Genomic DNA, 14,327 nt, shown 5'->3' with positions numbered 1-14,327 from the left:
TTGAACATGCTGTTAAGAAACTTTTCGAGGAGAAACTTCGAAACAGAGACAAGAATCAAGGTCAGGCTGAGTAAAAGTCATCAATATTCATTCTGGGGTCTTGTAAAACTTTCAAAAATCATTTTTTTCGAGCAATAAAACTATATTTCTTTTATACAATACTTGTATTTTTTTCCTAGTATTCCCAAATTTCAACAAACACCCTAAGATAAGCAGAAAAACAATATATGGAATAATTAAGCTTAGAACCTTTATATCCAAACTGCGAGATCACAGGTTTTACACACTTGCCTAGTGCAGATCTTTAAATAAATACAGTAGCCCCAAATTATTTGCATAGTACATGTTATATATCATGGACCAGCGCAAGCATATACATGCCTACTTATGTTACTAAACACGAGCAAATATGCCCAAGGTGTATTGCCTACTCATTTCTTCAAGTATATAGTCATACATAAACCACCTAAGTATTGCAGATATGCCCCAGGTGTATTGCACTATTGCCTACTCACTTCCACTAGTAGTCTAGTAGTACGCCTCTATCAGTCTCATTATGTATAAAATGGCAAGATGAAATTTCGATGAATTTGCAACTGAAGGAACTTCTCAAAGAACTGAATTTCAGAATCTTGAATGATCGCCAGAGATTTCCGCCATAATGTTTTACTCCAGTTAGAAGACTTTCAAAGTCTTGAATGACCATTCCCTGACGTTGATCTGCAGCAGAATAGAAAAGGACAGGTTTAGGTCATCGAATTTTTCCCAACCAATAAATCATTAGTAGCTCCTCAAGCAATATCACCCTAAAGTTGAGGGGCTTACATGAGCTCTAACACAAGAGCAGAGGCGCCGCCTCCACCATTGCAGATGCCAGCAACACCATATCTTCCTCTCTTCTGCCTTAGAACCTGCAAATTTAAACTAAGTTATGATCCCTGTAAATTGAAGAGAAAGACACTGATATTGACGAATGAGGATGCCAATGCATTAGCAATAAGATAAGAGATTGAGAATATAGTATAATAATGCATAAGAAAGGGTCTCCGCCTATATACAGAGGAAATCAGACTGAAGCAAAATTCAAAAAGGTGAAAATTTAACATACACCAAGCAATGTGACCAAAATTCGAGCTCCACTGCAACCTAAAGGATGTCCCAGAGACACGGCTCCACCATGCACATTGACCTTTTCCTTCACAAACAAGTGTTAGAAGGGAGTGTAAGCAAAACGAATCATACTAATAGTATTGCAATCTGAGAAGGAGCAGATCATGACATAGACAGAACTTACTGGATCAAGCCCTAAGAGTTTCTGATTAGCAAGAGCGACGACCTGCAGAAAACAAGTATGCATGGAAGATAACGGATATTATAAGATAAATGGTAAGTGGATGGATGGAAAAAATTAAGTTAAGCTAGAATCGATCCAAAAAGGCAAAAATGGCAGATAAGGAAAATGGCAGATAAGGAGGATCATGTATGTGAAAGGTAAGTGGAAAGATTAAAGAAATTAAGATAAAGGCTAAGAATATTACAGAGAAGGCTTCATTTATTTCATAGAAGTCAATTTGAGAAGACTCCAAACCAGCATTTGAAATAGCTTTTGGGATTGCAAGGGCAGGAGCAGTAGTAAACCATTCAGGGGCCTGGCCAATGTTATTAAGAATTCAATTGCAGGATAAAAATAAATATTTTTCTCAACGAGCATTTCAAAAATTTGGATGTAAATAGGCCAGCACTCAGCAGTAGATATTTCTAAACCTGAGCTGCATCAGCAAAGCCTTTGATCCTTGCAATCACTTGGAGTCCAAGTTTTTTGGCAATTTCTCCACTGACCAATACTAATGCAGCAGCACCATCACTGTTTGTAGCAAGTTCAGACAATCTTAAAGCTCTTATAAAAGAAAGCGTAAAACATTAAGCAAAATGAAAAATGAATGTAGAGGTCTCTTCATCTGATAGATAACTTGGGATAAATAGGGTGTTCACATCTATCTCTAATTCTCTTTCATTAATATACTTCGTAAATGCTTTAGAATAACCACTTTAACATCATTCAATAAAAAATATATTTAAAAAAAAATAAACAGCATTTGACATTTAAATCATATATTTTGTTAATATGTTATGCCCCCCTCCCCCCCCCACCCACCCCCGTTTTCCGAATTTCTTTTGGCAAGGGGAAGGGGTGGGATCAGAGAAAAGAAAAGAGAAGCCTTAGATTTCATTACCTTATAAGCGAAGAATTTCCAGCAGTGACAGAGCCTCCATTCTTTTTAAAGCTTGGAGGAAGTTTCTTAAGTTTGGCAGGATCAAACTGTCAACATGTCATCAAAACTGAGATCACAAAGTGATTAAAAAAAACACCGATAGAAGGCTGACATGATAAGGAGAATTTGCTGTACCTTCTCGAGACCATCATCCCTGTCAATAATCGTGGCTTGTCTTCCCCTATTTCCAGAAATCTTCACCTGCATACAAAAATCCATTAGCCTCATGCAACCTAAACACTAAGAGTTTGTTTCATATTCTTGTTATTCCGGATTGGCTTTTCATGCTTTCTAGTAACTACAAAGAAAATTTGCTGATTCAAATATGCATCTAAAACAGAGTCAAATCTTGCCGGAGCTATTTCCCAAGAAAATGCGCCACTGTTCTTTGCAGCAATACCACGCTCATAGCTCCTTATAGCAAAAGCATCCTGGGGAAGCAAAAACAAATTAGCAACATGGCAGTAATATTCAGCACAGAATTTGAATGGCTTATTTTATGTTGGTTTTTGTTAAGGCAATTAAACTACATAAGTGAATTATAACCTTGGACAATTAGAGGCTCAAGCACTCTGTTTCTCAAAAGCAATAAAAAGAAAGGATCATTTATTTTTCTTCCCATGCTACTATTGGATAAAAGATGCTAAAATCCTAAAGAAGAAAGATACACCACCAGATAAATCAACCAATAACCAGTCTCCACACTCAAGTAATCTTTTCATCATGGGTTGAACTCAACAAACCCAAGAAGATTGCAAAATGGATAAAATTCAAAAAATTACAAATATATGAATTGTGGTTCTTGACTTCTTGGCACCTAAAAGGAGTATATTATAGAGAGATTGCAAAAACTTAAAGCTATATTGTGATTCAATAATTTTCCATGTCTAATTGATAAAATCAACCTCTAAAAGGTGCAAAGAAAGCAAAGGACTAAATTTTACTTGTTAAACTCATGTGTGAAGACGATGAATTTGCCAGGATAAAGCTGAAAACCGTAAACTACCTATTCCAAAAATTATCAAACATGCAATCTACAAATCTAAAATTTGCAACTTCGAGGAAGCAAAAAGCTACATTCCCCATGTTTAAGGCTACATTATAATGCAATATGAAATAGGCAGAAAGGTAATGGGAGAATACACTAAGTCCAGCAAAAGTTATCAAACTAAGTTGAAACTTTTCAGAGCGAGTACCAATCATCTACTGGAATAAGTGCACTTATAATACCCAATTCAAGCGTATCAAACACAGTTATATTGATGATTTTTATATAGAGGTCCTCATTTGTCACTAAGACATCGAGCAAAAGCATCATTACTCAAGCACAGGCTCCCAACTGCCTTTGAAATGGCTCATAGTGATTTAGATACAGAGCACAACTGTACAAATTTATGTATGACACACATTAGTTCTGATCCACATAAAATCTTCTAAATCTGGTTTCCTTAAATTATATAACTAATTGTTTATTATTTTTGTAATTATATTAAGGCTGAGATAGCAGTTTTAAAAGACTAGCAAGAAATTAAATGGACAGACATGCACGCACGCGTACACACACATACGGAGGTGACTGAAAGACCACTCCTACCACAGAATTTCTATCAAACGACAGAAAATCAGTAAAACAACAATACAACATGTACTGTACGTCTGTACCTGTTCTTCTCTTGAAAATCTATAGTTATCAGCACATATTTCTGCACAGATTCCCATCCCAAAATCATTGTAAACATCCCAAAGTCCATCCTTCAGCATTCCATCAATTATGGTGTCATGTCCAAGCCTCGATCCAGTTCTGCAAATAATGAAGGATTTTAAACATTGGTTTTTCAAAACATTAAAATAGAGTGATTATTATAATTGCCATCAACATTGCAGTTTAATTTTACACAAACTATATCCAAGCTCATGCAGTGATGTTATTTGACAAGTCTTTAAGTGCATTTTCATTTTGTCTACAAATGAGAACAAACATTGCAATTGACTACACTACATCATATAAGTCAAACAAAGCACTCTAGTCAAACAAAGTACATTAATCTACAAATATTGCAATTGATTAAGTGACATTAAAGTATACTACACAAAAAGGCAAAATCTTTATCTGATTGGAATGAAGTGAGAGCAGCTAATCTTCAGAATTCATAACAGGGAAAGAACAGGATAGTAAAATAACATCATATAAGCATGGAAAGCACATCTGATTGTGACAATTTCGCATAACTGTGTAAATCAGAAGTGTTTTTTGGAAACCAAGATGTGCAACTATGCTAGATAATTGGAGCACTAAGTGCCCAACTGAAAAGTTTTATATATTTTTTCTTTTTTTGTATGGAAATTGTCATCATCTACTACTCTCTATCCCATTATACCTTCCATTTCTTTATGACACTTTTGTCAATAAGTAAAAAATACTTCATAACATAAATTATAATGACAAAACAAGTTCTATGAAATATATAACAGGAGCATAAATTCTCAACTGAGCTTGATTAGTCATATTTTTAAAGCACTCATTCTAAGATTTATAACCATTTTAATACAACATTTTATTTATTCAATTTAAACCTAAAATTAACATAGAATTCAAGATAATATGAAAACACTTTCTTAACGTAATTCATCTACTAGAAAGGAAAGATAAATGAAGTTAAACAAACCCCATTAACACATTTTTGAATGAGTCTATGGCCGTAATTCATTAACTTATAGTAATTAATGTATGTATGTATGTATGTAAGTATGTATGTATGTATGTATGTAGTACATATAGATCTAATTTGTATATAATAGTGGCTTGACAAGATACGCTAAAAGGACCCTTATTAACCAAGGCATAGAGTAATGTCATGGTAAGGTGTAAGTTATCGTCCAAGAAGGGGATTTGTGGATTTTCTCAAAAACTCTATTAAATTGGAAATGGAAATAACGATATTATAAGTTGATTTATTATATTTTATTAAGAAAAATAAAGTATCAAGTAAGCAACTTTTAGAGTATTATGCAATATAAATACTTAATAATACTGGAGGTCACATAAAAGTTCTACTAATCTATTTTGCAGTTGGAATTCTCCAATAGATTGATACTAGCAACATATCACTAATGATTATTATAGGGCAACTATAAGCATAGAGTTCTTGAAGAGCTCCAACTGAATAGAGAATAACAAGAAATTTGCTCAAAAGCTTTCGTCAAGCTAAATTCAAGAAGCTACATAGAGTGATGCAGCAGCCACAAATACAAACATAAGCATTCCTGGGCCTTTAACACTTGGTGAACTGCAGAACAGCAACTGCAAGATTATCCACCCAACCTCTTCTGATATTGTAATGATGTGTTTGGCATGTAGATTGGTATTAAATGAGAGAGGGAAAAGTTAATGATAGCCATTACATGTATTGATCATATTGATATTACAATTAAATAACATAAAATCAAATGAGTGGCAGAGGGAGATTGAGGAGGGTAACGTGATGTTATACCAGTTATCACTGAATGGAAAGAGTAGCAAGTGAGTGGAGTCTATTACCATCAAGTATTACCGTACCCATCATACCAAACAGCATATATTAGAAATTCTTCAGTTAGTTTCCACTTTCCAGTCCACAATATCTTCGTATTGAACATGCTTTAAGAGTTTTGACTCATATGAAAAGAGGAATCACGAAGCTTGTATTGCATCAACATGAACATATGATATGAATTGCAGACTCTCTAAGCCAACAAGGAAGCTACCAAAATTCTATAGGCCTTAGAACAAGATGATACAAGATTTATATAGCTCCCACGCACAGATTAACTTGACAATAGTTGAGTAAATAAACTCATCTTTGAATCAAAGATCATTATTTAAACACAAGGAGCTAACCTGGCCATAGCTAGGTATTTCGGCGCATTAGACATGCTCTCCATTCCCCCGGCCACAACAACATCATTGGCACCCAAGTGGATACTTTGAGCAGCAAGCATGGTTGCTGCCATTTCATTAAAGATGTCAAGGGAATATTTCAAATCACTTTAGTGGGGAAATATGCTGCGGGAGGAAGAGGGGGGGGGGGGGGGAGGGGAGGTACGCACCTTTCATTCCTGAAGAACATACTTTGTTTATGGTCGTGCAGATTACTGAGTTAGGGGTTCCTGCACCTAAAGCAGCCTGTCTAGCAGGAGCCTGTCCCAAATTGGCACTAAGAACGTTCCCAAAGAACACTTCTTGTACTAATGATGGATCCACTCTTGCCCTTTTAAGAGCACCTACAAAATTACTGCACATCATGGAGTTGTCGAACAACACATAGGACTATTATACTACACATATGATGATAGTTGCAACACAAATAATTTCTGGCCTTACACTCAATAGCAATAGAACCAAGCTTGGTGGCAGATAGAGTTGACAAGGAACCAAGAAGCCCACCCATTGGCGTACGTGCAACACCAACAATGCAAGCATCTGTTTCCAACCAAATGTGAGGTTTTATTACATACTCTAAAATTGCATATGACTTGTATCAGCAATTGAATAGTTCAGCAAATAATGGTGCATCTTAATATTCAACAATAGTAACAAAACTAATCCCACCATTATACAACATTCCCAAATCAAGTTGTTAACATCATCGATAAATGGGGGAAGAGTAAAACTGTCCAATCTTCACCTAATATAGCATCATTAACCAAAAATAATTGTTCATCCAACCATACCGATACAACCCCCACTCCCCCAGGCATCTACCCTAAAGAAGAAGGTCAATTCCTCATCATTTCTCAACAAACAATAGTCAATTCACTAAATTGATATACTCGGAAAAAGTTGTCATCTTTCCTAAAATCAGTTCATATTAGACTACGAAACCTGTCCCGGGCTGAAGCATACTACTATACTAATATAGTAATTAACAGTCAAGAGCGTAATAATTGCCTAATTGCTTCAATTATACAAAGTATCAAACATGATGATGAGAACCCTAACTCGAATCATCAGGGCAAGAGGTGAAACTATAAATTAAACCAAATTTCAACAATAATCAATAAAATTCCAAAATACAAAAATAAATTAAGTAGAAAAACAAAATTCCAAAATCATACCTCGAGGTTTTATCGATTTGTACTGCATATCTGAAATCTGATCCATATTTAACCTGCATGTTTTGTCAAAAAAATTACAATTTTTTTTTTTTCAAAGAACACATAATAATCACAAGAAAGAAAAGAAATTTAATCAAAATTTTCAAATAAAAGCAAAAGATCATCAGAAATATGAGTCATTTTCCCAGAAATTAAATGAAGCTAAAAATTTGCAGAAGAAAACAAAAATTGGATAAATTTAAACAGAAAATTAAGTGGATTAATTTGAAATTTAAAATACCAGAATCACAGAAACTTCAATTGATCAAAGGAAGAATTTAAGCTTCCAATTTCCAAAAATCTGGAGAAAAAAAAAAAATTAAATTTTTTGTAAGTTGGTGAAAATTTTGGTCTGTCGCAGGTGGCGGGAGAGAGAAAGATAATACAAAGTAGTTAATGACGTGTATTTGGTTCTTATCGGCTCGATTATCGAGTTAATTAGCTGATCGTATTAGCTGATTGTATATTTGTATTAACTCTTTTTTTTTTAAAAAAAAAATCGATTGTATTAACTAGTTTGATTATCTCGCTGTATCTATTTGTAGACTTTTATTGGTAGACTTATTATGAATTTATGATTCAAGCCAAGTTATATACGAGTACTTTCGGGGATACCTCATAGATTCAATTCAATTTTGGAATTTTTTTTCGAAATTAGTCCGTAAGCGTGGAGATAGCCTTCATTATTGAACAAATTTTTTAACATAATATTTTACTTTGTGGACCTTGAAAGAAAAAAGTCGAAGGGTGCTTCTCGTGAACTCTATGAAACCACAGGTGGATATTTGAGTGGTTAGAAATCGAACCGTCCATTTTTGTCTCTAATTGTCAAGTTTTATAAGCACCTCTCTTCAAAATGAACTATGAAAAATAGACCTAGGACATATTTGAGAAAAAAGAACTTAATTATAATTTAATGCTGGGATAGATGATATGAATTTCGTATTTGTATTTGATGCAACACGTTTAGCTCTAGTCCTTATGCATATGGTTCTTTACTTTTATGTTGGTTCAACATAATACGAGTACAGTAGTTCACACGTTACAGAATATGTATGTTTTGGTTGTATACTTGTTTTTTTTTTTTTTTTTTTTTTTTTTTTTTTTTTTTGGTGTTTAGAGAGCCAGAAGGGCGGGGGTGAGAATCGATCACATGATCTCCTGGAATCGGGAGGGAAGCTCTAACCACTTGAGCTATCCCTCACTCTCTTGGTTGTATACTTGTACCATTATTGATTCGACATATTTATCAATGTATAGCTTTGCATGCATAATTGCACCACTAGCATTACTCAGCATTGCACCACTAGCTATATACACTTGAATACTTTTTTTTTGGGGAAAGATACACTTTTTTTTTTTTTTTTTGAAACAAAGTTTAGGACCAATTTATTAAATATTCATGGACAACTTGTCCATAGAAACGTACGGAGCAATTCCAGAAGGACAAAAGTTTTCCCACACTTGTTCCGTCCCGAAAGGTACTAAACTAGCAAGGAAAGATACACTTGAATACTTGATAGTTGATACTGTATTATCTTTAAATAAAATATTGAAACTAAACAAGATTCAACATTCCCATATTTTCCTTGTGTTTATATTAAATTAAATAATTAAAGTGTAAATATAATTAAAAATTAGGAGAAAATATTTGTATGGTGTATATAATTTTAAATAAAAATAAAAATCAAACTAATTGATGAAAAAAAATTCAAAGATCCTAGAAATTTGGATTATGTCTTGAAAATATAAATTCACTAAACCCTTCATTTTACACAGAAAAAACTATTAATCCCCCTATAATTTTTATTATTTTTAATAAAAATTATTGGGAGAGAATCAACATAAATGGTAAACAATCTTGAAGATATAACAATATCATTTATTACCATTTAATACCTTTTTAAGCTTTTAATTAGCTTACTCATTTCCGTTCATACTTACCATAATAGCAGTGAGAAATGAGAAAGCCAGCCACAATCTCAAAACCCCAATAATTCTTTCAATTTTATGATTTTTCCAAAAGAAAAAATAGAAAGGGAAAACTTTGAATTCCCTTTCATTTTATTTTATATCATAATTTCTCATTAATTTTGATTTACATAATTATATATTATTATGATAAATATTTGTTTGTTCATCTTCTTTACTAGTCTCACGTATAATCTCAGTTGTAAGTATCTCCATTTTATTTTTAATACAAAGTTCTAATTTTTATTGATCTTATATATTGATATAAATCTATATATATAATATGGTTTGTTATAATATAATTAGATCATAATTTTCATTTGTTTGTGTTTAATTCAGATGGGTATGACCCGCTTGATGTAAGGGGGAACGTAACGATTCAATGGGATGTCACACAGATAGATTCCGGCACTTACAATGTAAGTTGTGTCGATATGAAGTTTCTTGTTTTTATTAATTTAGTCTCGATGTTTTTACTATAGGCAAAATCGTGTATGAGTCGATGTTGAATTTTCTTTCTTACTTTTTCTAGTTGTGGAGTATAATTTTCCAGTAATAAAATAACTTATTATAGAAAATCGTGTCCTAAAGACAAATATTAAGATCCCAAAATGTACAAAGGTGGTCAAAATCAAAAAGTTTACATATCTCTGTATTGTCTTATTTGTTTGGTAGGGTTTAGAGGTCAATTTTGTTGATGGATTATTTTTTGGGTCCACTTTATTGGTTGTTGGTTTATTGAAAATCATTTTTTTATGTCATCAATATGCTAGGTAACCTTGTTAAATGAGGCTTCAATACATGATGAAGTTAATGTATACTTGTAAAATTTTGATTTGGTGTTAGATTTATGCATGAATATAATCCTATGATTTGAAGTTTATGTTAGGGACTAGATTTTGGTTGTGTTGGAGAGTTTGATGATTTCTTGAATGAAAGAGTAAATTTTCGATGTTATGATCGAGTTAAGGACTAGACAAGCTTGTAAGAAATTCGAGTTCTTTTGCAGGCAGACGTAACTATATATAACTATCAACAATATCGACACATTGAATGGCCTCCGGGTTGGAGACTAAGTTGGGAATGGCAGGACCGCGAAGTTATATGGAATATGCAAGGAGCAGAAGCCAAGGAGCAAGGAGTGTGTAACAAATCGTTAGGCACACCGCCTCCTCATTGCTGCTTGAGGCGGCCTGTGATCATTGACCTTCAACCGGGAGCTAAGCTTAACAAACAGGCAGCTAATTGCTGTAGAGGAGGAGTATTAACTTCTATGACTCAAGACCCTACTAAGTATGCTGCACATTTTCAGATGAGTGTAGGGCTTGCCTCGAGTGAGGACTCGAATCCAAAAATGCCCAATAATTTTATATTTGGTACTCCTGGTTATACATGTGGTGATCCTGAGCTGGTAGTTCCATCTACTAGATTCCCTGAGGATGGTGGACGTCGATGGAGGCAAGCACTTAGTAAGTACTCATGTTTTAGTATTGACCTTATTGTTGTTCTAGATATGTACTTTCATAAACCAGTATAAGCTAAGGTAAAAGTTTCTGTGAATTCGATTTGAATTTAACAAACTGTCTTTATTCTTGTTCCTGACCTGAATCTCTTTATGTGAACACACCCGAAATGCAGGCTTCATTAGATGATTTGATAGAATTTCTTGCTACTGCTTACATTTGTTTGTGGGAGTTCTAGTTGCTTCATGATCACCTCCGAATTTCTTCAAAAAATTGACTGTATCCGATATCAATGACAGTGGTATAGATATATGCTGGGGGATCTATTCAGTAATCTTGGTAGAGTTTTTACTACATATTTGGCAATCGTTTGGTCTAAATTTGTTCTGTAACTACATGCTGACTTATTGCATAACTAATGTATACTTACAGAATAACCATTTTGGTTTTTATGGGATTGATTACAGGTACACACAAGGTCGTCTGTACCTATTCTCAATTTAAAGCAGCACCTGCCCCTTCTTGTTGTGTTTCGCTCTCTGCATTTTATAGCCCGACAATATCCTTCTGTCCTAATTGTAGCTGTGGCTGCCAAGAACAACCTGGCTTACTATGCGTCAAGTAATTCCTATTAACTTCTTTTCACTGGTTTTTTTTTACTTTGCTTGTTTCTTTTTGTCCATGATTCAATTTTTTGCGGGTTTAAAACATACAAGTATATATATTTTTTTCTCTTTTGTTACTGTGGAAAAATCCTGCCAGATATCTATCACTGAAAGTCTGAAGCTACATGATAGAAAGCAGCATATTATATTTTATTGCTAACTCGTGCTCTTTGTTTGTGTGTATTATTCTGTTAGTCTTGTGACTCTGAATTCTGTATTCCTGAATTGGATCAATATAATGTTATCTTATGCAGGAAAGGGCAGACACCTCTAATTTTGCCGAAATCACAGGATCCAGATTATGTACCACCACCTCAGGTGAATTGCACTAGCCATATGTGCCCAATTCATGTGCATTGGCATATTAAGGAGAGCTATAAAGAATATTGGAGGGTCAAGATTACGATCATAAATCTTAATGTACGTAAGAACTACACCACATGGAACTTAGCTGTTGAGCATCCAAACCTCCATGATCTGGTGCAGGTTTTCAGCTTTAATTACGTGCCCCTTACACAGGATCGCCCAACCAGTAAGTCAAATTAAAATGTTCTTCCCTTAATGTATACAAATATGAACCTACAACCAAATGTGTATAGCTGCTTTTGCCAAATAACAACATATTGGTATTACAAATTACTAGTGTGTACTCTGTAGAATTAGAACTATGGAGATAAATTTGACATCAATCAGTTTAGATTTGTGCTTTTATTGTTATTTCAACTGTGCCTTCTGATTTTCAGATGACACCGGACTGTTCTGGGGGGTACAGTACTACAATGATGTGTTGCTGCAATCAGGGCTAAGCGGTAATGTGCAGACTGAGATGCTGCTGAGGAAAGTACCAGGGACCTTTACCTTTGATGCCGGTTGGGCATTCCCGAAGAGAATTTATTTCAATGGAGAAAATTGTGTTATGCCTCCCCCCAGTGATTTTCCTAGACTGCCTAAAGAGAGTCAGCATATCAGGCAATAGACCAGTCTAACTAATGTACATCAGTAGTGCCATACATCCAAATTTTTGCTTCTCATATCACATTTGTTTTTAGAATAGCCACATTTTATTTGTGCTAGTGTTAAGAGGTAGTTCTTAGCTTTTTATCATGATGTTTTTTTATGTTCTTGTTACGTTAGTGTGTAATCTCAGGTAATATGCAGGCATTTTAAACTGAATTCAATCATGTTTGGAGGCCTGATATTTGGTTTATGATTTCATCGGCGTGAACTTGTGTTTATATATGCCAACATCAGCCATATTCATTATGCAGAATGCCTAGTATTAACAACTTTCAAAAGAACACCATTGGTTGACCTAACAAATGCTCATTAAGTAGACATATTATCAATATATAGTAGTAATATACTAATATACAACAGAAACAAACATCAAAACCTTAATGACAGATCTATTAGCCCGCTCCAACCCATCACACACTCGCATACCCACAGAAAGAGAGGAGGGAGGGGATACAATTCCGAGGCTACAAAAGTTTCTGAGATTAAAGATTAAACCAAAGAACACAGTAAACTTACAACGAGTCACTGTAGACTCACACATTACACAGGATCCTAGCACAAAATTCCGTCAATGATCAAGATATAAACAGCTTTCAGCTACCGAGTTCAGCTCCAATTCTTGCTGCACTCTTTCCAACCAGCTATGTCAAAAATCAACGCCCTCTGTCATTCTTCTCAAAAAGGCATTGCAGATGGATGCAACGAAGCACAATTTGTTTGAACTGGTACAATTTAATCAATCAAATATAGTATACCACACCAAAAGCTCACAATTCTCTTCAAGAAGCTGCAGTTCTTAGCATCGCAGTTTCCTCTAAATTTGTGCATTCCAGACACCAAGGAAATGCTACAAAGCGCGGACCAAAATGTTGCTCCCCCCATCAAAATTGTAACTGTGGTTTAGCCGCCTCTATGAGTAGCATGTGCAAATTAGATGCCATTAAGCTATTGCTGGTACGTCACAAAATTGCAATAGCAGGTCCACCATATTGCAGAAATATCTCTATTAGATGCTTTCAGTCATTGGTGTTCAGTTCAAAAATCAAACTTCGAATAATTGATCCATCATCTGAATTCCAGAACTTTTTACCCTTGGACAAAGAGGATCTTTGAGAACTCCCAATATTATTTGAAGCCACTACTAAACGTTTACCAACTTCAGATCTTTCATAATTGCTTTTTAGGCTAGCCGCATTTGAGTCTTCTGGCAAAAGTGAGGGCAAGAATCTCTGGCATTTTATTACAGAATTTCGATTGTTGGAGCACTTCTTACCAAAGGAAATTTTCTCTGTATCACATTTTCCGGTTCTTGTGGCAACTACTGAGCTGGGAGAGCTTCCATCGTGATCAACCTCGATAAAATTTGTGAAGTACTTATCAATGATGCCAGACACTGATACTGCTTCAGATAAGCTTCCATGAGGACTTTCAGCTGTAACATTGAAATCTGATGCATTACTCTGATGCTGTACTTCTTGTAGACCACTCCGTTTTCTCTCTACCTCACTGGAAATGTTTACTTTTGGCTCTTGATCAAGTCTTTCATGACTAAATCTTTTAGGAAATTTCTTCACATTAGGTTTTCTTTTCCTCTTATTCTTCTTCCTCGAAGGGAAAGCATTTGATATTGGTGCTACTGCACCCTGCAATGCAACTTTCGAGCCTGGATTCTGTTTGTTGCTCTTGATTTCAGACAAGTTCCGACCAAGTTTTGCACTGTTATTAAAATCTGGCAAAATTTTCAATCGACTGACATTTACATGGAGGAGCCAGGAATCTTGAAATCCCAGAAAAACATGTTTCAG

The 14,327-nt window shown here is 34.6% G+C and overlaps 2 protein-coding genes across 2 annotated transcripts; one reads left to right on the top strand and one right to left on the bottom strand.

Moving 5' to 3' along the window:
• Positions 1-228: 228 nt before the first annotated feature.
• LOC145603448 (acetyl-CoA acetyltransferase 2-like) lies at positions 229-7,789 on the bottom strand. Its single transcript, XM_081659359.1, has 15 exons — positions 7,648-7,789; positions 7,368-7,420; positions 6,634-6,732; positions 6,360-6,533; positions 6,151-6,256; positions 3,936-4,074; positions 2,627-2,704; positions 2,409-2,474; positions 2,235-2,320; positions 1,765-1,864; positions 1,539-1,649; positions 1,295-1,336; positions 1,109-1,195; positions 826-911; positions 229-720 (listed from the first exon to the last, which is right to left on the bottom strand). The coding sequence occupies exons 2-15, from the start codon at positions 7,411-7,413 to the stop codon at positions 687-689; spliced, it is 1,254 nt and encodes a 417-aa protein (XP_081515485.1). The 5' UTR covers positions 7,414-7,420; positions 7,648-7,789; the 3' UTR covers positions 229-686.
• A 1,019-nt stretch (positions 7,790-8,808) lies between these two features.
• LOC145604468 (COBRA-like protein 6) lies at positions 8,809-12,653 on the top strand. The gene is made up of 6 exons (XM_081660354.1): positions 8,809-8,887; positions 9,717-9,796; positions 10,387-10,846; positions 11,308-11,461; positions 11,760-12,037; positions 12,249-12,653. Exons 1-6 carry the CDS (start codon positions 8,809-8,811, stop codon positions 12,479-12,481), a joined length of 1,284 nt encoding a protein of 427 aa, XP_081516480.1. The 3' UTR covers positions 12,482-12,653.
• Positions 12,654-14,327: the final 1,674 nt, after the last annotated feature.

The sequence above is a fragment of the Chenopodium album genome, chromosome 22 (genome assembly GCF_948465745.1).
Source record: "Chenopodium album chromosome 22, dcCheAlbu1.1, whole genome shotgun sequence".
Lineage (NCBI taxonomy): Eukaryota > Viridiplantae > Streptophyta > Magnoliopsida > Caryophyllales > Amaranthaceae > Chenopodium > Chenopodium album.
Note: the sequence above shows the minus strand (reverse complement) of the source record. Positions and strands in the feature narration are given on the sequence as shown.